Genomic DNA, 27,243 nt, shown 5'->3' on the forward strand with positions numbered 1-27,243 from the left:
TATATTGTTGTGGGAATCACAACTCTGAAAGTCCTCACTGACAGATGCTGGAAGTTTCAATCAACGCTCTGACCTGTTTTTTAACACTGAATTTTTCTACAGCAACCATAAATAGAATATGGACAGAAAATGAAAAATTAGAAAAAAACAACAGGTTGGGAGAAAGAAAAGTTCTCCCCCATTTCCAAGTGTTAACAGACTACTTCAAGTCTAAAATATGTTCTCCTGGTATTACACGTGGTATTTACAGTGGTTAGAGCAACACTGCTCCTACTTTAGGAGCCTAAATGTTTCTAAAAGGTTCACATGGAGATTTTTTTTTTACTGTATTCAGTTAGGGAAATGGAAAGAAAGAGACTTTTGACCTATTCTTGATCACGTTTAGGAATATTACGATTTTAGTTATATTAAATACCATAAAACCTCAGAAGAAAGCACCTTACAAACAATACGTAAGCATGTCACAATTTTTAACTCATCTTCACAGGATGCCTATGATGTACAGAAATTCTATTATCCCATTTTACAGATAAGGAAACAAACACAAGGCAAAACCTACCTAGACCAACTAGGCATCTTAATGAGATTTAGGGTTTTTTTTTGGCATTTAAATTTGCAATAAGCAAGCCAGAATACCCCTGCCCCACAAACCAGAAACCTCAGTAAAGTGCCCAACTAACACACACCACCACCGTTCCAGTGCAAAATATGGCAGCCACAGCTGCTTTCCTTTAACAACGTAAGACCATAAGAAATGGATGCTGCAATGGGAGAGGAGCAGAAGGTAGAAGACTGGCTATGCCCTGTTCACCTTCCCCTTCAGCGTCCATGCTTTGCCAGGATACTGGGCTAGATGGGCCTATCGTCTGATTTAGTAAATACGATTTCTTATGTTTTATGGTGGTGCTCTGATGGTCCAAGGTGGACAACTCATGTATAGCCCTAAGTTAGGCAGCTGAGTTCCAGAGAAGGGCTGGACTTTAGACAGCCCTGTACTTAGGATCTCTTATTGGGTAGTATTAAGATGCTTCCTTCTTGGTGTCTGGGCTCCTTGAATCACCTGTCAGAACTCTCCCCACTGACTATCTGCTGGGAGCTTAGATACCCAACTCTGCTTTCTTTTAAATCATCCTCCTGAGGGCAGCTGCCTATTTTTGTTTGACCTATGAGCAAAAACCAGATTGGCCCCTCAGAAGCCAAAATCCATATCCTCAGCAATGTTTCAACTACTACCTCTCATCAAAAACAACAGCATTTAGGAATCTAAACATCTTTTAGGACTTTAAAAGGAAATATAAAGCAAGTCTGTGGCAGATCATGGGCTCCAGGTAGACAGTCTCAGGCTACTGTTCTGACCACTAGCACATGCATCCTTTCATCACATCCAATTGTACCTGAAGAAATTTATATCTGAACAGAACTTCTGAATGGTGAAAAACAGATCTTAATTACAATTATGAACCTTACAGGCCTGGTAACAGCTGCCATGTAAAACTAACTAGCCTAGACAAAAACTATTTTCTTACTATACCTGTAATGATAGACACAATAATCTAAAACTTAAGATTTTACTTGTTTTTCAAAACGCACTATACCCCTCATATACAAGTGTGTGCGTTATACAAGTATATAAACAGTATATTTGATCTAATAACAATGACTCTTCACCTTCTGCTGTGAGAAACCATGAATTGGGTGCTTCCTCATTCAGCTTTGAATCTTCAGGAAGGCTTAACTGTAATAAAAACTGAAGTGTCTGCCCAGGAGATACAGTCAATGAAGGAAGTTGAATGTTTGGTGCAGATTTAGGCAGCTTTGGGAGGCCTGCCATGTTAGGCTTTTGTGCAAGTGGATGATCTACAACATCAAAGGCTTCAGTGGTCAGGATAGGCAGCTATCAATGAAACAAACAAAAAAATTAATAAGTTCGTATTTGAAAGTGTGTTCCCCGATACACAGCTCTGCAGAGCATGATGCAATTTATATTCATAGTACACACCTATGCAGCTAATGTGAATGAATACGGCTTACTGATCTTAAGGTGTTTACTCTGCAATGTATTAATTGCAGTGAGTACACCTGCCAGAATACAGAAATGATGCAATGATTGGAAAGCGTAAAAAAAAGACCCAGAAATGCTTTTGCTTTTAAACTGTAAAAGATCTGCCCATGTTATTTTTTCTTTCCTTATTTAAATTTTAAACTACATCACCTTTCAGTTTTGCCCATTGGCTCTTACTGTTAACTTAATAATTGCTGTAATCTCAGAAAACAAAACTTTTGGTCTTTGAGCATGCAGATTATTTTACTGGATTTGGAAAATAATTCAATTTTGTAACCAATGCAGAAATAGTAAGCAAATACATTTATGGGTAATCTTTAAAAAAAAAAAAAATTATATATATATAAGGAACAGCTACCCATTTTGCTTTCCATATGACAGCCATATGAAGTAAACCAGCATCATACCATTCTCTTAATTCCTTTGCCACAAGTGAACTTTGCTGCTTTCCTACCATTCCATATTTCATGGATTTATTTTTAAAAAAATCTGGCAACTGTAGAAGTACAGAGAATGGCAAATGCATGTGTAAGATCTGGTAAAAATACCATACAGAAGTGGCTGATCTCATATAATTGGTTGGGACTTGATCCACAGAGTTGCTGAGCCATTAATTCCAGTGGGAATTTTGGGTGCTCATAAGTAGGACCCTAGTGCATTCATAGCAGAAGTGGGGTGTGCTGTAGCTCCTTTTAATCTTGCACGTTCCCCTGCACACCTCCCTGCCTCTGACTGGTGGAGGGGCTTCACTTGTGGCTTGGTCCCGAACAGCAGGGAAGCGAGAACCACGGTTTTAAACATAGAGCTGTTTTTGCCTCCCTGCTGGTGACCAGCAAGCAGCAGGACCACTGGGGCCCCTCAGTCAATCAGTGGCAGGAGGCCATATTTAAAACCACAGTTTTTACTTCCCTGACTATTAAAAGCAAGCCGCAAGAGAGGCTCCTCCACTAATCAGCCTGGAGCTAATCAGCCAGGTGGAAGGTGTGCAGGAAAATCTGCAAGATTAAAAAGACCTGAAATGTACCCCACTTCCACCATGAATTTGGTGCGGCCCAACTCATAAGGCAGTCTTCATCTTGCAAGACTGTTCTAATGGAGACTAACTTAAGTCTCTGTAGTCACACTCTTATAAAGGCTCATCAACTTATTTTCTTTGTACCAGTATCCTTCCCATACTTTAGGCACAAAATGAGTATTTATTTTAAGCCTAAAAGGATATCCTTAGAGTTTGTCATTTGTCAGATCACTGCATAACATTATGGGAAGACATTTAATGCACTGGATTCAGCAGCTGTGCTATTTCATACCATCCAAACAAAATCTGCTATCATTTAAGAAAATTCCATATTACTAATTACACCAAGAAACAAAATGTTGCATCAAAACCATTCAAAAATAGGACTTGCCATGGAAACAATTTTTGTTTCTAAATCCAGGACTTTAATTTGATGATTATTAGTATCTGCAACGTAGAGAAGGCGGCCATTCCCTTCAACACACAAACCTCCTGGTTCATTGAAAGTTGATTCTGTAAAGCTGGAGCCACTAACATTACTTGCATCTCCTGTACCTGCCAGTGTAGCACAGTTCTTCATTTTGGGATCTACAACCTTAATCTAAGGAAAACAAAATGAACAACAACAAAAGCCCTGTAAATGTATCAGAATTAAAAGCAAACATATTCTGTGTGCACTTGTGGTCACGCTTTTCAGAAGTGACTAGTGATCCTGGGTGCTTTAGTTACCCAGTGCCCAACCTGACACATCGTCATGTGGCAAGAACTTCTGACCATCAATTCTCAGTATTTTTTTTAAATCAAATGGTAGTAAGGTAGCAATTTTAGGTTCACTGCACAATTTTATGAACGTGACCAGCTGTCCCAAACCTGAAACTAATAATCCTGAGTACAGCGTCTTCTTCCCTGATCACAAATACCCAGCCAAGACATAAGAACGGCAAATACATTAACCTCAGTTTCTTTAACATAGACAATCTAATGAATATTTAAAATAGCCAAACCCTGATCTTCATTCTTGTGTATGACTTTATTATTGTGGCTTAATTACAGCAATCACTGGTAAGCATGTGCATAGCTACAGGAACTTTAGGGAAGTGTCTGCTTATGAATAATATTTAAGAAACAGATCTCTAATCTATGTTCTTGAAACCTCACATATTTCCTACTAAGCAGCTTCATAACAATTTTAAACCAACTTTTAAACCAATTTGGTACAGCACAACTTGGAAAGTTTTTTTTTTTTTTTAAAAACGGTGATGTGCAAATGAGTATAGTTCATAAATAAACACACTTACAATTTGCTAAAACTATAAACCTTTGTTTTACCTCCCTTCCTTTTCCTCATGTTTCATGTGACATTTACCTTCTTCAACCTCAATCCTCTACAACATTTGCAAAGACTTGAATCTTACATGCTATGAGTAGTTCCACTGATATCAGAAAGATGTTTCACAAAGCATAAAGTTAATCCACACTTAAGTATGAGTGTAAAATCACTACCTCTGGGTGCTAGTGTAACTGAAATAAGAATACATATATACATTATTATTGCATGTTGTATGTATAAAGTGCCTGATCAGATGAAACCCAGGATCAAAAACAAGTGAAAAAATGTCTTTCTGCTTGGTTGTGCAAAATACAATTTTTACATGACTGAATCTGAGAGACCCTTTCCCTACAATATTTGAATCAGATTTTTGCGATGAAAAAAGTGACAAATACAGTTGGGTACAATATATCATACAAACTCACCTTATGGTTGTAGGAATCTGCTACATAAAGTAGCTTTCTTTTCTTGTCCCAGGTTACTCCTAAGGGGTGCTGCAGTTTTGCATTTATTCCTGCTCCATCCACATCACCAAAGGCAAACAAATTCTAAAAAAGTATATTATTTAGTACACAATTAGCTGGCTATTCAGAGTTGACGTATGACAGCATTAATTACCACAATTAAAATGGAGATTAGCTGGCTCACTTTTAAAAGATACAAAAAACTTAGGGGCTGGGAACTTAAGGAACTGAATATGGATATGGAGGCTCACCTCTAGGTCATCAGCCAACTTCAGTAGTTGTGACACAAGGCAGTTTATTTTGTGAAGGAGTTGGTCAGTCAAATTTTTAGTGACCAACAATCTGCATTACAGAAATAAATGCCATAACCAGCACTTGCATTTATAATCTAAATAGTGAAATTAAGAAACTACTGGGCATGGAGACTGAATTACCCTCTCCAGACTAACAGTTATTCCTCCCAGCTGAGAGAGATTAGTAGGGTAGTGTGGAGAAGTCTGAAGTGACTGAAGTTATTACCAGTGGGTCTCGCTCTCCTCCTACAAGGTGTTTCACTGCTCCGTCTTTCAGTGAGACCATTCGCACAGTACTACTCTCACTGTCTGCTACAAAAAGGCAGTTCCAGGGTTCTTCAGAAGCCAGAGAAAGACCTGAGGGTTGGGCAAATCCTGCCTTATGGGGATATGCATTGTTTCGATTCTCTTCGTTCCCACTGCCGGCAAATCGAAGGCAAGTTCCTTTCTTTAAATCACTAAGGGAAAGCAAGTATCCAGGTTCAAAGATAAGCTTGAAACAGTTCAGGCAAAAACAAGTTTCTTTCAGTTTGGGAAATCTGTTCAGTATATGTAAGTTATCAACTTAATGGGGCTATAAAGCACAGGCAATTATTTGAACCACCTCTATTCTAACTGGTATTTTAACTTTATTTAGAATTTACAATTAAACAGCATAGCATAAATACAATGTAAAATTGCATTTAATGATATATCTATGGAAGTACATCCTATGAAAAAGCATCTAAGTCACAATATGGGCTCACCTTCCTTTTGGTAGCTTTCCACATTCTAACATGAGTGCCCAGATTTGATGAGTACCTGCCATGGCTACCCATAGAACAGCATCTTCCTGGGTCCCTGAAACTTCATCAAAAAGAAAAGAACAGAATGAAGGTGGGTCCCATTATTTATAAAAGGGAACACTTATCAAAGAACTGTATTCCTTTCACATACCAAGAGCTTCACAGCTCTTCTTCTATAGCTTTAGCAGGTGAGAAAGTTGTGCTTTTAGAACCTCTGCTAAAAATGGTATTTTGAATGGGAAATGCAGTCGGCATTAGGTACAAGTATTACCACATATTCTCACATTCATACTGGGTAATAAATACATCAGATCTTGGCAAGATATTTAAGACCCAAACTAGTGACAAAATTGAAGTTCTCACTGAATACTGTTAAGAATTTGCAGGATAAAAGGGATCTAGTGAACAGCACTACTACTTACTTACCACATACTCACTTTGAATTAATTTAGGCTATGTTCAGAGAGTAAACTTACTGTCCTAGTGGCAGTACTCTCAAACATGTGGAGCTGCCCAAGTAAACTGCCTCTTAAAAGTTAAGAAGTATAGCTGTCCCTGTGCAGTACTTGGGGTGGGCAAGCATATCCCAGCTGACTAAGGGCCACTTGGTCTGGTACCAACCTGACTGGCCTGCCTGCTCAGCTATGCCTACACTGCTTCCCATTGAGGCGGCAGCCTACCTGGAGCAATGCAGCATGCCCGTGGATGTCCTGACATCCTGTTTATAACTGCATAGACAGTCTTACCCTGCCTTACAATATTAAGTTTTGTGGGCAGAACTGGAAATCTACCTGCAAACATTAAGTGTGAGCACACTCAAAATTTCTTTGTGGTGGCAGAACCCTCCACTCATTTGGCAGAGTTGATCCATCTCTGCTGAGCGGAATGAAGCTTGTACCAGCAGCCAGCCGTTAAGAGCAGCCAATGCCCTCCCAATGGCATATAGTAGCAGAGCTGCGTGGAGCAAGTCAAATAGTTGTGTACACGCATGTACTGCCAGAACTTCTTACGGTGGGGTTAGCCTAGTGCTGCCACCGCATTAGTTTTTAAATCCAAGGCTCTGATCTGGCAAGTAAACTCTGTTCTTAACTCTGCTCCCCTGAACAGTCTCACTGAAATTAAATGGCAGCAAAGTTAAAGGAGGGGCATAAGCATTTTCCTTAGTGGGAGTCAAGTGAAGCTGGCGCTCATGGAAGGTATACTCTGATACGTTGGAGACTGATGTTTGGTATTTACTTGAAGACTAATCCCAGCTTATACTGTCACTACCCTAAATTTTCTCCTGCTCCTATGGTGCCTTATTCCTCATTTACATGCAATAAAGCAGTTGCTTGCTCTTAAGTTAACCATGGCTATGGTTTGCTGATTTTTTTTTTAAATTTACTTTTTTCAAATGGATGATTTTTACAAACAGTTACTTACTATATAAAGCTTCTGATAATTAATAAACTTAGACAACTTTGTCCAGATGTTATTTACTTTCCAGTAAAATAACACAGACATAAATATAAAGATAGACTATGTACAATATGAGCCTTTTTTGGGATGGGCAGAATATAAATTGCATAAACAAAACAAAACAAACTACATTTTCAAAGCAAAGTCAATAAAGAAAAGGTCAAATAAATACGACTAATTAAAAAGGCCTACAGGCATTTTTACATGCATTTCCGACGTGGTACTGGGTGCTTTTAATTAATGAGCTGTGCTAGTTAAAAGCTCCTGCATGTCACATGCATCAGCAGCACAATGTGACTGCACTGAGGAAACAGCAGCAGTACACTTTGAACTAAAGCACACCTAATGTATTTTAGTTCAAAGCGTACTACTGCCATTTTCTCAGTGTGGAGGCATGCTGCACCGCTGATACACGTGACACATGAACGTGTCAGAAAGTGTCTATTTATGTGCTCCAGATGACTCAATTAATTGAGCCTGCTCTGACACGCTGGATTTCCAACGCATTGGAGCAGGCTCCCCGCATGCATGTAAGTGGCCTATGGAAACAAAGAAAATTATTGCTTAAAATTATTAAGACTTGTCACAGAAAGTATAAGTTAAAAGAACAAAAGTTTTCATAGTATAATGAACAGTGGATTAACACAGATATTTGTTATTCTTCTAACAGTTAACAGTGTAGTTATTTGTTATCTTCTTTATTCCACCAAAGGCAAAGGGGTCTATTGACATACATGTTACTCGTATGTTGTTTAGACACAGAAAGCACTAACAACTTTCATTTCAAGTTTCAGCCTAAGGAAACTTTTTCAAAACCAATACATCAGATATTGAAGCATCATAAACATAATAGTTCAGCTATTCAAATAGTTATGTTAAAACAAATGCATGATTTTATTTTTAGAAGTCTCATATTTGTGTCAAAGTTTGTTACTACTGATATGAACTCACAAAGTAACACTAGATTCATTCCTGCAAGGCCCTTAATAGCACCCAGTGTTATCAAACCTTTTCTAACCTCAAAGTTCAAAGACTTTGTTACTGACATTTCAAAGTGCCTAGAAAGAAAAGGACACATTCAAGTTCTACGAGCTTGACAAGATCAACCTTCCCAAAGCAAAAATGAAACCCGCCAAAATCTAGGCAATATTTTGAAGCGGCAACCACAAATTGCCCTTCTAGAGCCAAACCCATTTTTATTAATAGAGGAACTCCTATGAAGCTTGGGTTACTCTTGCAGCCTAAGGAAAAAAAAATATTTTTCCACATTCAGAAACAGTTTTCTGACTCTGATGAGCTATTTTAAGAATATGCATAGCCGCTACCAAATGCAGAAAGTAATGCATTTTAAACGCTATTCATCCTTGCTATGCTTTTCCAAGACTAATCAAATACAACTATACGAATCCTTCTTCTCCTCCACATATTCAACACTGCTATTGAAGCAGAAGTTTTAGTAATAAAGTTTAACATTCACAGCATCTATAAACTTCTGGTGATTTGGAGGATCCAAAGATGAGTTTTAAAAAAAAAATTCCAAAAATAAACATTTGATAAACCAGAGGTTTCACCAAAGCACTGAGCATTCTTCCTAGTTCATCACTGCTACTGCTGACCATAGCTTGTTTCAACTGAATTAATTTTTAAGTGATAGAAGAACATATTATAATTATCCTAGCACATGTAGACATATTTAAGTAATTTCTACTCCTGCTCCATCTGGCAAGGTTAGCCAGGGAAAGAACAGTATCAAATTAAACAACTGTTATTTCATTAAAAAAAAAGGCTGGTTATTGCATTTTATAACATCCAAGTTCCTGGTTGTATTACAGTCTTCAATCAAATTCTAGTATGGACAAGAATACTGTAAAGTGTTCACAGCTACAAGGAAAGAAAATGGCCTCTTAGGATCATTATGACCTGCTGCTGTGCTGGCTCAGCTGTAGTGGCTGATGCATTGAGGAGGGAAGATAGCTAAGGTTTTGCCCCTTCCCATACTCCTCTGCTGGTGAGTGCCAGTCAGGTAAAGAATATCCATATAGTCCTGCATGCCTCCACCTGAGGCCCAAGGAACCTGCATCATATTGTAAAGGAGTCTCTGCCCCAGGTTTGTGTGTGAAGTCCAAATCAAAGCTTAATAATTGGTAAATATTTAAATCATTTGTCAAATTCATAAAACTGGAGGAGAGACAAAAAAGTTAAGAGGACAACAGAGATTTTTCTTCAGATAAGGATAATGAGCATGCAACATACAGTACGTGGTTATAATCTTCCCTTTATGATACTGGCAGGTCTAGAGTAGCTCCGATTTTGGAAGAGAGATTTGTTTAAAGCTGAAGCATGTACATGCATTTATATTCCCTCATTCTGCACCCACAGGTATTCACTCTAATCAGAATATATTAGGTTGAATCAGAATATATTAAAGTTGCACGAAGAGACAGTTAAGATCTATCAGTAATACACCTAATGTTAAGCACTTTTTGAAATAGTCCCAAATAGCAGCTTCTTTTGTGTATTTTAAAGAGTTGTTGGTAATTTCATATGGTTTGGAAAGAAACCCAGGAAAGTCTTTTTCAGAGTCCATTAGTTGTCACTGCAACTGCATTCCATCTCAGAATGGAACAAATACACTAGCAACTTAGATGAGAATCTCTGATGTGCTAATTAGTACACGTGCGACCTCACAGGAATTGGCTAGATTCCTATTCTGTATATTGAAGCTTTAAAACATGAAAGTAATCCAAAATGCTTCAAGATGGAAATTAAGCAAGCAACCACTTGTGAAAATTTAGGTCTTCGCACCTTAAATGTAAACTGTATTGTATATCATAAAGGATCCACAAAGCTCTTCAAGTTATCAATATATCTAATTTATCCACCAATGAAATATAGCAAGTAGGGCCATACAAAGCTTCGGTCCCCGATTCAATTTGGCAGAGATTCCACCCGATTTGGTGGCCAAATCTCCAAATCTGAATTGAATCAGGAAACCCTTTAATCTCTCTGAATCGAATCAGAACCCTTCGAATTGATTCAGAGAGATTTGGTAATTTGGATACAGACACAGCTTTAAATGTTTTTTCTACATATGTCAAGGTACCAGGAGGCTCACAAATGCTGATGCTGGGGGGATGGGGGGGGGGTGGAGCATCCCGCAGGGGCAGCATGCTAGGCAGTTTGCTCAGAGTGATTGGAAGCAGACCAGAAGCACTTCTGGTTCACCAGGGAGTGCACAGGGCCCCCCCCTTACGCCCTGCCTCGGTGTCTCCAGGGTCTGGGGGGGCACCCAGGGTCCCCCCATGGCTGATCTTTGAGCTAGAGGGACACAGGGGGAGAGGGGCCCCCCTGCAGATCCGGAAATAGACTGGAAGTATATCTGGTCCACTTCTGGGTTTGCCGCCAAGCATGCAGGGGGCCCCCCTGTGCTCCTGTGGGATGCTCTATCTGCCCCAGCATCGCAGTGTTCATGAGCCATGCCTGCTACCTCAAGGTATGTAGAAAAAAACGTTAAAGTTGTGTCTATGTTGGAGAATCAGCACCGAGTATTCAGATTCTGATTCTGTTGAATTGAATTGGGGACAGTGATCCGAATCAACAAATTGAATCACTGTCCCTGATTCAGGCCAAATCTGAATCGAATATGGCCCATTTCACACACCCCTAATAGCAAGCTCTAGGGCAGGAAGTGCCAGGTGGGATATATGAATGAAATTAAAACCATTTTGGGAAGGCATTATAACTCTCCTTACCTAACTGGAAACTTACTGTTAACTAGAACAGAATTTAGTCCTGAATCTTACATTACCAGGCCAACCTTTGCTCAAAATGTCACAGTTTAGAATCTACAATTTCATCAAAAACAAAGACCTCCAACATCACAGAGGACACTGGTACAGAAATCCAATTTCATTACTGCTTAAGGGTAGTTATGCTGGCTTCTCACTATAAGAATTTCTAGCTCCCGAGAACCAGAAATGGACAAAAAGATAATAAAATTTATTTTCATATGTGCCTAAAAATATATATATTAAATATGTAGGAGAAAAAAAAAAGCATTAGCACTGATGTTAGGTTTTATTGAGTACATGAAAAATTAGAAGAGAAACACCTTTCTCCAGCTAAAGAACAGAGACAGAAGAGCCATGAAAAAGCACTTAGCAACGGCAGTAATTTCTAGTACAAGGGAACTAATTTTTGGAGAACTAATAGAATAATTAGAATAAGAAAAAGACATAGGAACATAGGAACAGAACAAATACATGATATTGCTAAAACTGAAGAAGCTTCACATTTATCATTGGGGAGGTCAAGGTGGAAAGAAAAACAGTATCTCTGGCTGCATATCACAGGATATTTAAACAGCAAGTCGCATCAATTGTCACATAATGTTCCTCATGACAGATGCATCGCAAGAAGTCTATTCTTCTTACATAAATGACAGAAAGAAAGGAAATTTGTCCTTCTTTTTTTTAAGTGGAGGCAATTTAGGAAAGAATACCAGAGACTGTGGAAAGACCATACTGATAAAAGGAGGGAAGAAACCAGAAGGCTGAACAAGTCTTTACTCTCATTGTAGTTGATATGACATTACAGTGTATTCCTTATAATCCTTGTATGGAGAGGATTTATTTTCAAAGAATTTATTAAAGAATAACATAAAAAGAACAAAGTGATTCTTTTATATTTACACAATTAAACACTACATTCCAATCTTGGGAGTTTCTCCTTATTTGGGTATGTATGTTCTTATCTCTAGTGTTGCTTGTATCAAAGCAAGTTCTGCTTGTAAATGTGATAGAGTTGTGTTATAAGAATTCACTAAAAAAAAAAAAGAGAGAGCTTTTGCTGTATTATTGTTTCATATAGAAGAACTGTTTTTGTGCAAAAAGAGAGAAAATTACATAAACATAGTTCAAAAGTACACTTCTCCTCAGGCTGTTCTATACTGCTGGAGTTTCTGGATTTCATCCATTTTCTTCTGCTTCATTTCAACACACAAGACACTGACTTATTCTTGCAAACACTGCTGAAGCATATCAGTAGTATTGTTGACTTCAATGGCACTATTCATCTGAGTCAAGTTAAGCACTTGCATAAGTAGATGCAGAATCAGGGCCATATCATAGGCTTTTTTTTTCTTTTCCCAGCAAGGAGGAGAAGAAAGGGGATTCACTTTAGTAATAGGGAACAAAAATATTTGGAGTCTCGTTCCCAGGAATCAGGCAAAACCTTCAGCTTCCACTGTCCTGGGACTGCAGAACTACTTCAGTCTGGGGATTTAAAGTCTGGGAATAGAAGTCATGTCTCCTGGACAGTAGCACTGACACTTTCCAAATACACTGAAGATTGAAAATATTTTTCCCCATCTACTAATTTTATCTTAAAGAAAAGAAAAAAAAAGAAGAAATCTGTCAGCGCATATATCATCTGCCAATGTACAAGAAGCAAGACGAGAATAACTTTCATGCGATAGACCACACTTGTGTTTTAGGACATGTAGCGAGGCAAAACAGGTGAAAAAATTTTAACTTCATTAAAGTAACTGGGAAATTTTCTTTTGACATTGATTGGGCCAGGATTTCATCCAAAATATATAAATTACTGGTTTATCTCTGTGAAGGGAAAAAAAAAAAAAGATCTTTGAATCATATCCTCAGCTATATTCAGACCCAGACAGAGTCAAATAAAAAAAACCCTGCTATAGGATGATATGAAAAGGCGTCCCTATGAATATGTCTGAATTCTGTAATTTTCAATTTTTTCAGGGTGTTAACCTTCATGCCCTTTTCGTTTTGCAAGCTGCAGGATAAAACCATTTACAAGGTGCTTTTTCAGGCAAAAACCTCCTCCTCATCTGTGAAACAAAGTAACTTTTGAAATATTATTTATTTGTTGACTTGGCTGCAGAAGGAACCCTGCCTATTCCCCTCCCCTCCCCTGGATATAAAAAAAAATAAAAACTCCTTTTCTTAAAATATGTCACAACAAAGTATTATTTACTTATCTTCAAAGGTGTGCACAACATTTTTAGGGGGCAAATATTTAAGACAAGCCCATTCTAGCTTGAGGCTGTTCTATATTTAAATGTCTTTAGCTTAGCTGTGTTGGCCAGGAATGTGAGGGGAAAAAAATTAAAGTAACTCTTCTAACCAACATGATTAGAGCTCTGTTGATGAGCCTGTAATACAGATGTAGTTTTTGTTTGTTTGTTTGGTTTTTTTTTTGTTTTTTTTTTTTTTTTTTTTTTACCAGAGAGCAAATACTTAGCCAGCAAGCAAGCAGTCGGATTAGTGGGATGGCTTGTAAACTATACCAGCAAGTCCTTACAAATAACAGCCAGGGAGAGAGAAGAGGCCTGAAAGAATGAAGGAGCTTAGTAACAAAAATTAATATATTCTTCTTCAAATTTGCATCAAACCTTTTCCAACCATAATCAAAGTAACAAACAAACAAACATGGCATTACTTCCTGAAACCTTAATAGGGTAAGGAGTAGACACCTTGATAAAGGACACATTTAGGAGTTAAAATTTAAGTCTTCATTGCCCTAACTCTTCATTGCTCTAATACCATAGTGATGGAAGGTACAGCAGAATCAAAGATAAAAAGCTAATCTACGCAGGTATCTCATTAGTTTAATTCTTTTAATGTACTATATTAAATGATTGTGCATAAATAGTGCTTTCCCCTGAAAGGACATGCTTAGTATTCCAAAGGACTTTTGCCATCAAATTAGAACAATTAAGAACTGTCTCTAATTTTGACACTAGAACACTTGACAAATCTCTTTAGGAGTTGTCAAGCATGTTTATTTTCAGCGGTGGTGCATCTGGCATTTCACAGTAAGTGTCCGTCCCCCCCTAGTATCTGAAACAGAATTTAGGAATCTGATTTGGAATAAAATTAATGCTCGCAGTTTAGGTTTCTTAATTACAGAGTATAAATTGAATTAATAGAGCAGACAAAGATACAGATTCTGAAATACAGAGAATAAGCAAACATAGTTCTATATGCAACTTGTACATTGTATTTACAGATTGGGAAATGTTAGAAAATTTGCCTTCTGTTAAGCTAGCTCTGCTAGTCACAATGTTTCATGTTATGATCAGAAACAATCACCTTCCATTTTGTCAAGATCTAGAAATCTAAATTACTGAGAATTACACCTGTCAAATTAAGTTCCTTACATCTGTCACTGGAAATTCAGTCTATAACATTCATTACCCTCTTTATAATGGAATAAAATGTTTTCATGAGGTTTTTTTGTTTTTTTTTTAAACTTTTAACAGCTCCCTCCCCTTTTAACATATTTTTATCTTGCATTTAAATTATTAACTGAGCCTATAGTATTTTAGTAATAGCTTTAACACTAATAATGTTATACTCACAAATCTCTAGTTTGGTTTGGAATACTGCAGTAAATAAAACCATTTAGTCAGAAGCTTAATTGGTTTGGTAGACAGCTAAATACATGATTATACAAAACGTTTACCAAGTCCGTGAAATTTATCTTCAGATGCTAGGTGGGATACCCAATTTAGGAATTGTGAACAGTAGCAGGGTAGGAGTAGGAAAACAAAAGTCCAAGTTGTTTTAGGACATATAAAGACTTCCATTAGATTTACTTGTCCTTTCCTCTGATAATTGTGTAAGCAAGGCTGCTGATGATTGTACTATATTTTTGGACAATATGTATACAATGGAGTCTTCCAAAACTGAACATTTCTTGGCTACACTACTCGTTCAGGGTATGACCTTTTCCTGCAACGTTTGTCATACTTCTAAACTGACCTTTTTTCTTTAAATAATTTTGATATGGGAAATAAAGTCCCAGCATAATTCTTAAAGTTTCATTTGTCCAGCTCTAACCAATACACTACTGACATACTTTGCATTTTGCTATCTGGAGTACTTGAAGGACAGTCCCTATTATTTTTATTTACGTCTCTGGGAACCTGAGGATGTCATTCACAAAGACATATCTAGCCACTCCTGGTACACTCTAATTACGTTCCTATAATAAGTTTGTCTGTGAATTGGAATATAAATCAGGTAACAAGGCCCTCAGATACATATCTGGAGAGCCTAAGAACATCATGCTTTGTGTAGTAACAAAGAATCAAAAAGGTCTGCTGATCCCCAAAATCTAGGATCATTGGAAGACAGGACTGCGGGAAGGGAGAATACCTATCACAAGCTACAGCTACAGCCCCAGAGTGGAGGCAAAAGTGATGCGCAGAAGAAAGAAAACAAAAGCTACTTTCAATACATAGAAAGTTTGGTTGGACACTATTTCATCTTTGTCAACCTGTGGAATTTTGAAGGAGATATTAGGAACAATTTGGAAAAAAATACAGCATCTCAGCCTGTTGGAATGCAATTTTTGAACATGACCTCTTAGAAAGTAAAAGAAAAACTTCTCCATTTTCTGCTAAAGGTTATGAAATTGGTACTTGTGTGATAAAATATTGAGCTTTCATTTAAATTCGCCATGCATAAAACCAACCTAAAATGGTTTGGAGAAAAAAAAAGTGAAAACTAGTTGAAAAGTTGGTACAAAATGTGGTCAGAACTCTACTCGGTGCTTCTAAAAATAGATGAAAAATTGTGCCGTGCAAGTCTGGATTTTGGAATCTAAAGTGCACAGTTATGTGACTAAGCCTGGGTCATAGTTCTGTGCCTCCCAGCAAGAATGCAGCTATCAAGAACATTTCACACTTAGATCAACTGTGCATTTAAGCATCACTTGCTTTCAACAGCCACTGAATAAAAATAGATGAGGACAAGAGAGAAACCAAAAAAGTACACCATGCTTAATACATTTTAAAGTCATCCTCTCCCCGCCCCACGCACACCCTGCAGCCATAAGACAACAAATTGGGTTAGGATTTCATCCTAAGGGAATTTTGCCAAAGACTTCAGCGAGGCTGGGATTTATAAAATCCATGATGTTCATTCAAAAATTATTATGCTTACAAGACAACATTTTAAATGGATAGGGTGACGAAATTCAAATTAAAAAAGGATTTTATCCAATATTAAATTCAACCATGTGCTTTACCTGCATAAACTCCCTACCTTTAAAAGATATTTCAATTTTCTTATGGTGGCTCAGCAGTCCCTTAATCTCTTTGCCTTAGTTTTCGCCACCTGTAAAATGGGGATAACAAAAAACTTACTATCCTCACAGGGATGCTGGAAGGCCTAATCAAAAGGATACTGAGATCCTTGATGACAAGTGTTCTAATAACAGTGGTTTGTTTTTTCAGGAACATTTCTTTCCTGGTACTTGCAGTTTCCAACTGTGTATAAACGCAGCCTCCATCCAGGTTATGCCTAGATCCATCAAGTCTCAATCTTTACATGGAGACATGGAGGATATTTTGTTAAAGTTGGAAAAATAACCATCAGTATAGAAGAATCAATTTTGCTTGTCTGATTATATGAACATCTTGTCCCTGTACAGAAAGCATATGCAATTCAAGGATGTTCACCCCTTTAAAGACCTCATAGCACAAGACTGAATTGAATACAGATTGTAGAAGTCTAACTCCTGATACAGTATAACCTCACTAAAATGAACCTCCATGAGACTGGGAGAAAATTCATTAAAAGGTGTTCACTATAATAGGGAGAGTCAAATTTGCTGCTTCAGCATAATGGGAAAAATCAGTTTCTGCTGCTGGGATTCTTAGAAGTGGGGGTTGTTGAAATAAGGTTTTACTCTATATTGGGTAAAAGAACAACAGCAAGTACATCGCTGTTTAAGAAGTTTGTTCAGATGTTTTGCAAAAAACTATACTCAAAAATCCTTCAGGACAGGGAGTGGTAACCTACAGCTTGCAGGTCACACTTGATCCATGAAGCCACTGGATCCAGCCTGCAGATGTGAAGCTTTGGTGGTGTTTGACAGCAGGGGGCTTTAGCTATGGTCACTCTCCCCATTCTGAGCAAACCCTCCCCTCGCCGTTATAGAGAGAACGGGAGGCAGTGGCTGGGTACCACTCTCTTCTGACTTGAGCTGGCCTGAAGCCTGACAAGGCTGCCCACCACTGCTTTCACATAATTCACCTGGCGTTGATGTATTTGATACACATTGCTATTCCTGAATTGTCAAGCTACCAGCCATAGAAGCACAGGCCTAATCTGAAACTCAATGAAGTTCAATGATTTCAATGGGCTTTGGATCCGCTCCTTTTTATAAAACACAATGTAACATAACAGCTACACGCAACCATAAACTTAATATATTAGAAGCAAAACATGCTAACGAGGTACCGATTACCAAATTTTCTCATGAAATAAAATGGCTTGTGCCAGCATAAAGAAACAATTCAGCTTTTAGAAATAATACAAAGGATTAAAGCTTGTGTCTTGAATGAAACATATTCAATAAAAAGAAAACACTTATAAAAGTCTTATCGTACTAATGCACACTATAAAATTTATGTAGCAGGATTAATCTTTTAAGACACATGACTGATATGGAAAAGAAGGTTAATTTGTAAAATGTAACCTCTCTCATAAAGGCTTTGAAAAAGGTCAGCATAAGCTGTTTAATGCTGCGAGTGTCTAGTACAGTACATAAAGAACTTAAGTATTTAAGCCTCTTTTCTCCTGCCTTTCATGTCTTGAGTATCATGACTTTTGGCATGAAAAGGGGGAGGCTCACAAGAAGTGTCTCTAGTTTAAAACTACGAAGCCTGCATATCTATGCTCTGATAAAAATCCCTTTGTGCATCTGGGCCCAAGATTCAGAACAACTTAAACTGTAATTGGATCTAATTGTAATTAGTAAAAGATGAAGTCTCATGCAGGAAAATGAGAAAATGTTCTGCAGGTGTCCTCCTTTCTATGTGCTAAGCCAGCTGACATGATGAATCAATGTGTATATTGTGAACCTTTATTTGCTCATGTGTAAACCCAGAGTTGTATGAAGACACTTCCTGCTTGTGCAAATCAGAGACCCCATGACATGGACAAAAGTAACTTCCAAAACTTTACTTTCCCAACCAAATTCACTAAATGGACATTAATGCATTAATTCCCAATGCATTATGAACAACAGATCTTAAGACAGCACTGTAAAAATTAACCAACAAGAGAACTGGATCTTTGCCTGAAAGTGGGATCTGCTTCTTTGGTTGGGATCCTGAAGGCTTCCTACAGACTAGCTGAATAATGAATACATATTTTGACATATCAAATGGGTATTTTGCTACTATTAAGATGAAGCATTTTAAAATAAACACTGTGCTACCATGAAATCTCTAGCATGATATATTTAGTCTTATTACTGAATTAAAAATATTATAAGAAAGATTTCTGAAGTGACATTACACTAGATTCCCTACTGGAAGAGGCCAAACAGTTATATGAATAAAAATTGACGCAATCATGGAAAAGTAGGACTGGAAGGGACCTCCATAGGTCATCTTGTCCAACCCCTGCCTGAGGCAGGATCAGCCCTATCCAAACCATTCTAATACAAATCCATTGTCTAAGCTACGGGCTGGCAACCTTTGTAGGTTGTGGGCTGGATTCACGCAGCTTGTGTCAGAGGCAGGCATGCAGGGAGGACAGGTACTAGGAAACAGCTACCACTGCTGCCATTTCCCCAGAGAAGGTAGTGGCAGCTGGGTCTTAGCAACTGCCCACTGTACCTGCCTGCCTCTCACCTGGACTGAGCACACCTGCCTGTTGAAGCACCATGTCTGTGGGCCAGATTAAACTGTTTCACTGGCCAGATCTGTCCAATGGATTGTAGGTAAAAGGTACACCATGATGAGGGTCTTGATATGCACCCCCCCGCCATATCCCTTGCTCCCCCAAAAGATTTACTAGCCAGATGGTGCTCTCCAAGCTGCTGGGTTTGCATACTGGCAATCAGATCAGTATTGGCTGATATGGCTCATTAATAATCAGCCATTGGTATCAGCCCAAAAAAAATCTTTAAAAATCAGTGCACCCCTAATTGTAGGCTTCTGATCCCTGGTCTAACTTATTAACAAAACTACACAGTCAATCCTGGCAACACCGTAATTTGCCACAGATAAAGCAGGGTTGGCACCATCTTAATGCTGCAAAAGTTGTTAAAAGAAACACAAGAGATACCAGGAAGAGGGCAATGCTTCCCACTACTGTGGAAGGCAAAATGCCCCACAGACCGTACCAATCTGAACATAGGGTAAAATTTCTTCCTGATCTCAAAACAGAGTAATCAGTCCAATCCTGAGCAGAGGGGTAAGAACCCTTTAGCCAGGAATCTCCAGGATTAATTCCCAACAGGTGCACTGGCACAACCCAGTCAAAAAGTCCAGCCTTGGTTGCAGCTGACACCCATGCTTCTGAGGAATGCTTAAAAAACCCTTTAAGAGGGTTAGAACAGGAAGGAAAAAATGCCCCCCTGGCTCCATGTGGCAACCAGCAAAGCCCAGAAGCATGGGAAATACCCATACAGAACACTGGCATAGCTACACCCAGACCAGCCTTGACCAATGCCTGTCCTACCTCTTCTTGAAGATCTCCAGTGACTCAGAGTCCTCAGTTTCCCTAGGCAGACTATTCCACTGTCTCACTGTTGTAACACTCTAGAATTATTCTAGAATACTCTAGATATTTCTCTATGTCCTGCAAATGATAAAAGCAACATTAATTTGTGACAAGATTATAATGTAGACTGGCATCTAAATTTGTAAACATATTCAAGATTATTAGAACTTCCTGGTAATCCCAAATTACAGGAGGTCAGTCAATAAGAACTGAAGTCATACGCACAACAGTAAACAAGTGGTGTAATTAGTAAGCCTCTGGCCTCGGAGGCTGGATCTGGCCCTGAAATGGCTGAACTGAGCACATGGCCCAAGGGATCAGTGGTAAGCAGCTCAGCCCTATGCATCCTTTTCCCTGCCTTGCACCATACACTGTTCCCCTCTGCAGCTATCTCTGCTCTCTCTCCTCCCCTCCCCTACAGCAAACACTTCTTACTTTTCCCTTCCCTTTCCATAGGCAGGAGCTACTTCCTTCTCCCTCCCCTCCTTTGACACTGGCAGACTTCCTTCTTTCTTTCTCCCTGCCCTCCTCCTGTATTGGAGGGTGCAAGTATTCAGACTGCTGCTCTGAAGGTTGAATTTGACTCGTCCAATTCAACACCAATTAAGAAGGGTGAGGGGTGCTAGACTCAGAACACAGACAGCTCTTCTTTGGGTCTTTGCAGCACCTGGGCCAGTTCTGAAAAATCACCATTACAACTGGCACCATTAAATTCAGAAACAGCAAAGGATTAGACAGGCTTAAAGACTGAACCAATCTCTAACAAACAGATATTGACCCAGGCTACAACTGTTTCATCAAAACAGCTAAAATTGTCAACCCAGTTTCAGTCATCCTCAAACTCTATCCAAATTAGACCCAAAGCTGTCAAATATTTTTAGCTAAAGTGGTAGATGATGTCCCTATTCTCATCCAGTAGTTCAGTGGTTAAAATTAGAGGTACACCAATACATTGGCCCGATATCGGATTGGTACAGATATAAAGCAAATTGGCTGTATTGGAAATTGGTCTAATGGGGCTGATAAATGCCCATGCTGTACGCAGTCGTAGCGCAGCACTCAGGCAGCGAGAAGCAGAGCCAGCAGCGTGGAGAGCTGCCTCCAGCTGATAAGTCTGGTGTGGTAGAAGGGAAGGGGAGAGACGAAGCCGTGGCTTGTGGGGGTGGAGATGGGGTGGCTCCTGTTCCTGCTTGCAGCCTGGGAGGGCGGGCGGGCTTGTGCTCCTGGCAGGGCGATGAGCCATGAGCTGCAGCTCTGTCCCATGCCTGCCTCACCCAGGAAGCGCCTGCCCCCTCCCTCACTGCGGGAGGCATTGATCTGTGCCGCCCCACCATGCCTCTTCCAACACGTGGACTTACCAACTGGAGACAGCTGTATTGAAAAATCAGATCAGTATTGGCCAATGTGCCTCCTTAAATATCAGGTATCGGTATCAGCTCCCAAAATCTCTATTGGTGCACCCCTAGTTAGAATATTCATGAAGCATGAGACAGCTAGGCTCAGCTGCCTTTTCTGACTGGGGGTTTTGAACCCCCTTTCCCCTCATGTCCTATTTACCAGGGGGAATCCATAGCCTACAAGGTTACAGGATACATTCTGAGACAATGACACTCTCAAACCTTCCTGCTGATGCCATTTCATTTTTCATAATAACTAAATTTCACAGCAGCAGGGAACAGAACCCAAGTGTGCCAAGTCCCTAGTCAGTCTCCCATTACAGAGATGGCAAGGGAATCAGTTTCTCATTCTTGCTCTGCCTCTTTGACTGCATAAGTATTTTATACAAAGTGAAAAGAGTTAGAGAGCTTAATGGGCCTACCTTAGAAAGACTGAAACAAGTGAAACCCAAGTTCGAGACTGATTTCTGCTTGGATAAGAGCTAGGATACGAGCCCATGCTTCTGCCTTAAGGACAGTGTCCTATGCATGAGCTTACTGGTTGTTAAACAGACAAGAGCAAGGTAAATACTGTGTGGACTCCGATTCTCCCTTTGCCTTGCGTGTTGTGCAGCCTGTTATACTTGTGCAGAGGTAGACTAAAATAGTACTAAATCAGAAGGTGGAAGGGTACAGAGAAAAAAGTATTATATTTTCAATGTGTGGCAGAGACACCTAGGTTCCCACAGTTAATGCCTCACATAACAAGAATGTCTACCTTTTAAAAACAAAATAGAAACAGATTTTTTTGGCGACTGACAGAAACTAAGGGAAGCATTATAAAAGAAGTGCTAATCAAAATACATACTTGCAGAGCTGGATACTTTGCACAACTCTGCTAAGCAGCTTAAGTCCACAGAACATCAAGGCAGTACCTCTGCTAACCTAAGGAAAACAAGGTTTATTTAATAATCTGCTGTTCAGAGTCTCAAAAAGGGCATAACGTTGCACACGGGCCCTATCTCTGCAGGCTCTAGTTCAAGAAGTCCAAGGCTTAAAAAAAAGTTGCATTTATCATAATAGAAAGCCTTTTGTTCCTGGACTGTACAGAGGTACACGTCTACTGTCTTGAATCAAGGTGATCTGAAATAAGCTGGATCAACAGGACTACCGCTTTTTCCCCAGGACATCCTGTTGTATGTTTCTACTGTCACTGTGGTTCATTCCAGACACAAGCTGGTCAGGCTGTTTGCTCTTGCTCGACACCCACTGGCAAAGCAGCAGCAACACAGCTTGGAAGGGTGGTGTGTATAAGTGACTGTGCTCCTCCTGTTTTGATGTGCAGGACAAGCAATTAACTGCAGGTTAAAGGAGACATCTTTTTGTACCCCCCCCCCCCCCCCCCCCCCGAATCCCAAGGATTCTACCGAGGTCCAGAACTCTGATTACAGCAGTCAGCTAACGTCTATATAACCTTCTAGAATTAGACTAAAATGGCATAAGCCAGTCCGGACAATTCACGGCAATGCTCAGAGATCCATGCCTCTCTCTACTCTATCCTGCATCACGTAAAGCTATTTTTAAGTATTCTTTTTCTATAAACATGCGTTACTTTGACCTGGCTCCGCAGCATCTTTTAGCTACAGCTGATTCAATCAGCTTTTACATAAAAGTGCCAAGAAAGTTCCACTAAAGTGCTCAGTACATAGAGATGTTGGGAAATCCAAGTCCAATTAACAGGATGCCTCTTCTGGGCTTTGCTGGGCTTGCACCAAGTTTAAAATGCCACTTCCGCCCCCTGCTCTGCATCTGCAAGCAATGTTTGAGTATAGTGACAGCTCTCAGACCAGGTAGGAAAAGAACTGCAGAAAATGCTGTTACACGTACAATATATATACTATGTACTGGCATATATATGGGTAAAACTATTTTTTCATTCCTCGAAGTCCACTGTACCTCTTAGATCTGTGCAAGCATTTTTGGCAGCAAAATATAAAGATAACCACATTACAAAACAGCAGCTGTTTTGTAATATACCCAACAATGCAACTGGTTCAATAAAGTATCACCCCCCCCAAAATCTTTATTTTTAAATTGATCATTCAAGATGGTTTCTCTGATAGCTGAACCAAGATTAGTGGTTGTAGAAAACTTTTCTATACCAAAGATATTTATATTGATACTGCCAAAGTACTTGTAATTTAGATGAATCAGACTTAAATCATGAGAATCACATAGTGCTATTGTTGCCATACATCTTCAAATTCCAACATTTCAGAGGCTTAAAAAATGCTAGAGCTGGATGCCTATTATTTATACCAATAAGGTAGTATAAGGCTTGGTTTCTAGTTGTTATAGACCTTGAAATCACAATGTGTGAATCATGTTGGAAGAAAACTTATGAGACAGCACAAAATACTAAATCACAGTTATGTGATGTCAGGTTCAGAGGTGCATAAAAAGAAATAAAAGGTTTATATCCTTAGAAAACTAACATTTATGACTTCACAGTTATATACAGATTTAATATTTAGCCCAGATGATTCATAAAATATCAGGCTCCTAGTCTGCAAAAAAAAAAAAAAAAAAAAATCCTTTAGCTCAGAGGTTTGTGCCTTGGTTGCTGAAAATCCTGGATTTGATCCCAATTGAAAACCAAGGGGCATGCCCAGATGAACACATGTGGTCCGAGGTGCCACAAACCACATGCGGTACACATGCAACAATGCTGCACAATTTGGAGGTTCTAGTGTTTAAAAAATTGCCGCAAAAAAGTGTTGCAGCATATACTCCAGAAGCATGAACTGGCAGAAACAGACACTGGGTCTAAAGCATCTCCCAATCTCTAGCTATCTGTCAGCTCCTCCATCATGTCAGGAGCTGGGAGGAGCATGGAAATGGCCATTCCCCTGAAGCGGGGCATTTTGCCCTGCACCAAACTCCATATGCAGGGGCATGCACAGTGGCACAAATGTGTGCCACTGCTATTTTTGGCGTAGCAAACATACGCCCCTTCATGCATGCATTCACGTGGACACGCCCATAGTGTCAGTCAGTTTTGAAACCATAAATTATTTGGATTGGTTATAAATTAGGTCATGCACATTTAAACATGTAAAGTTTAAGCTCATTTGATACATACCTGAATTTCCAAAGACCACATCCCATGGTGAACTTATAGGCTGCTCTTCTCCTTTTGTTCCACCCTCCTTGTCCATGCCTTGTATTCCAATACCTGCTACAGTGGTCACTACCTTTAATTCTAGGTCAATCTATGAGAAATATAATAGCATATGCAATGATCTTGCAGGTGGTGATTTTGGTTTTTAATTCAGCCAGGTCAGATGTTTAGATACAGGCGTACGTCTATACATACAGAGGAACTAAAAATCACAATCAGATAACTACTAAACTTGTTGAAAAACCTTGAATGGCTTGAATGGAATCTAAACAAAAACAAAAAACTGAGCTTTCCGTCATGGTTAGGACAAATCTTCTGGAGAAATGACAAACTTTACAGATGACTAATGGGGAAATTTTAAAAACACACTTCTAACAGTGTGTGCTATACAAATGATATACTACACAAACATTTCCCAATAATACCATGTATTGTAATCTGTACACAGCAAATCATTTTATGCAATTTATTTAATAAGATTTGCAACTAATTCATGTCATAGTATACCATTTCATTTCTGCCCTGCTGATTTAATCAGGAAATGTCTTCCTCTAATTAATTAAGTCTTGATTGTGTTAAAAGAAAAGAAAAGGAAAAAGAAAAGAAAAAACTTTTATATGCAATACCGCATTATTTCTGTACCAATAATTCCCCTTTTCTTTTAGACTTGTTTCCTCACAGGAAACCATAAGCAAACTGGAAGCAGACAAAAACAGCTGTTGGATTACTTCAAACCTTTAATAATTGCTACTGCGGTGTCCCTTTAGATCAAGGAAAACAGTTAATGACTTAGCAAGAGCTTCAGATCCTCTGAAGGTGTTTAGGTGGACACCTAATTTCCACGGATTTCAATGAAAGTTAGGCACACCTACATACCTTTGGGGGTTGTAGGGATTTTAACATTTTATATTTAATGCTTCCATGAACAGAATCTCTTTACTTTTGCAGCTCAGTCACTAAAGGAAGACTCTATTTATAATGAAACAGCCCTTCATATTACAATCTTGGGGAGAACTGAATCCAAAACATTCACATATCAAAAATCCTCAAAAAAAGATGATTATTGTCACTTTAACTGGCTGCAAGTTACAAAATGAGGGGATCACACTTTCTTACAAAAGTCTGATATACTTTTTCTTCAAGTTACAAACTCATTTCCATGCTCATGGCAAAAATACGAGAGAAGTCACTGGACGTGTAAAGATTAATAATGCATACAGGAAAGCCTTGCTAACCACAGGTTCCGCATTCACGGTTTCAAATATTCGTGAATGCTGAACCCGCATTTTAAATACACTTTATACGCTTACAGGAGCTCAAGAGCTGTGCTTGCTCCCTCTGCATTCCTGCCGTCACCATGCTCTGCCCTGCCCTGCCCTGCCCCCAGCCACCAGCGCGCTGTGTTCATGAACGTAGTGCCTTATTTGCGGATTTTGCAGATTGCGGGGGATATGAGAATGTATTCCCTGCAAATGGGCGAGGGTTGCCTGTACTATTATTTTAGCTTAGCAAGGCCACAGCATAGAAAATTTTCATTAATAATACAATTGGTTTCCATTAGAAGAATATTAAATAATGGTCATTAGGAGTTTAAAAACATAAATGCAGCAAAAAAGTGGACATAATTCCTTTAAGGACAAATTGAACAACATTTTTCTGTGCAGTTATTTTTAAATACTGGACCAAATTCCACTTTCCATGAGACAGCATGACAGAATAATTTTTTCTGTCAATTTTCATGGTGTAATTGAGCAAAGAAGAACCCAACATGTAGAGAAAAGAAGAAACCTCAGGAAAATCCTGCATTCAGGACCGTCAGGTATGAACTTCAGGTGTGATAAATGCAAAAGGGGCTGCGCCATTTAACAATTTGGCTCTACAGCCATACTCGCAGATGTTCAACAAGCTGATGCCTCACTCAACAAAAATCTGCGGTCTCATGGGACAGACAGATACGTATGTGTACTGATTAGAAAGAAATGTTGGGTAGTTATCCTTTATTAGTTGGTTTTTTTTAAAAAAGTGTACCTTTCTAATCAGATGATTTTCTGTATCAGCTACATAAATACTATTGTTCTTTATAGCCACTCCCTGTGGTGAACTGAATGCTGCTTCTGAAAATCTTCCATCTCTCCTTCCCCTGTTTGGACCTAAACACACAAAGAAACAGACAATCAGGGAAATAATGTTTCACACAAGAATCAACGAAGACAGTGAAAACAATTACTGTGTGGTAAAGAAGGTACAGTATTGTACAAAAAGAGAAAGTTAAACAGCACTTTTGAAGAGGCATTAATTTTAAAAACAAAGTTGCTACCTTTGCTGCACACTATTTTAGTACGAATATTTAAAACATCCACTTTTCTCTTCACTACTGATGCAATTTGTTTACTGTCTGTATTTTAGGCTTGGGTAGCTGTAGTGTCACACCAGGAAGGTGTTCTGGTCTAGAAACACAAGTTTTAGCCTCATTGGACTTGCACTGATAGCTTCTCCCCAGTCTGAGCAGCAAATGGCTCACCAGCTTAGGTACCAAGGGTGACCAGACACTTGGCTAGTCAAATTCCTCACTCATGGGCTGTTGGCTACACACTGACAAGCCTTAGCAATACTATCTAGATAAGCAGTCTAGATTTCTATAGGACTTTAATGCTTTAAATTTCCTAGGTTTTGACAAGGAAGAATCAAAACAGTAGGTAATGTAGTCGGTCTATATAATGTCAGG

At 39.0% G+C, this 27,243-nt stretch overlaps 1 protein-coding gene across 2 annotated transcripts in view; it reads right to left on the minus strand.

The window, feature by feature from the left end:
• NHLRC2 (NHL repeat containing 2) overlaps window positions 1-27,243 on the minus strand; it is a 50,059-nt gene that overhangs the window by 2,643 nt on the left and 20,173 nt on the right. For both annotated transcript variants that reach the window (XM_090057956.1, XM_090057955.1), the window contains exons 4-10: window positions 26,547-26,668; window positions 24,480-24,609; window positions 5,911-6,010; window positions 5,391-5,622; window positions 4,833-4,955; window positions 3,469-3,678; window positions 1,669-1,894 (exon numbers count right to left, since the gene is read on the minus strand). In XM_090057956.1, the coding sequence (XP_089914082.1) occupies window positions 1,669-1,894; window positions 3,469-3,678; window positions 4,833-4,955; window positions 5,391-5,622; window positions 5,911-6,010; window positions 24,480-24,609; window positions 26,547-26,668 (1,143 nt within the window). The remainder of the gene's footprint in view (window positions 1-1,668; window positions 1,895-3,468; window positions 3,679-4,832; window positions 4,956-5,390; window positions 5,623-5,910; window positions 6,011-24,479; window positions 24,610-26,546; window positions 26,669-27,243) is intronic.

Source organism: Crocodylus siamensis, chromosome 7, assembly GCF_052110815.1.
Source record: "Crocodylus siamensis isolate JL-2025a chromosome 7, ASM5211081v1, whole genome shotgun sequence".
NCBI lineage: Eukaryota > Metazoa > Chordata > Crocodylia > Crocodylidae > Crocodylus > Crocodylus siamensis.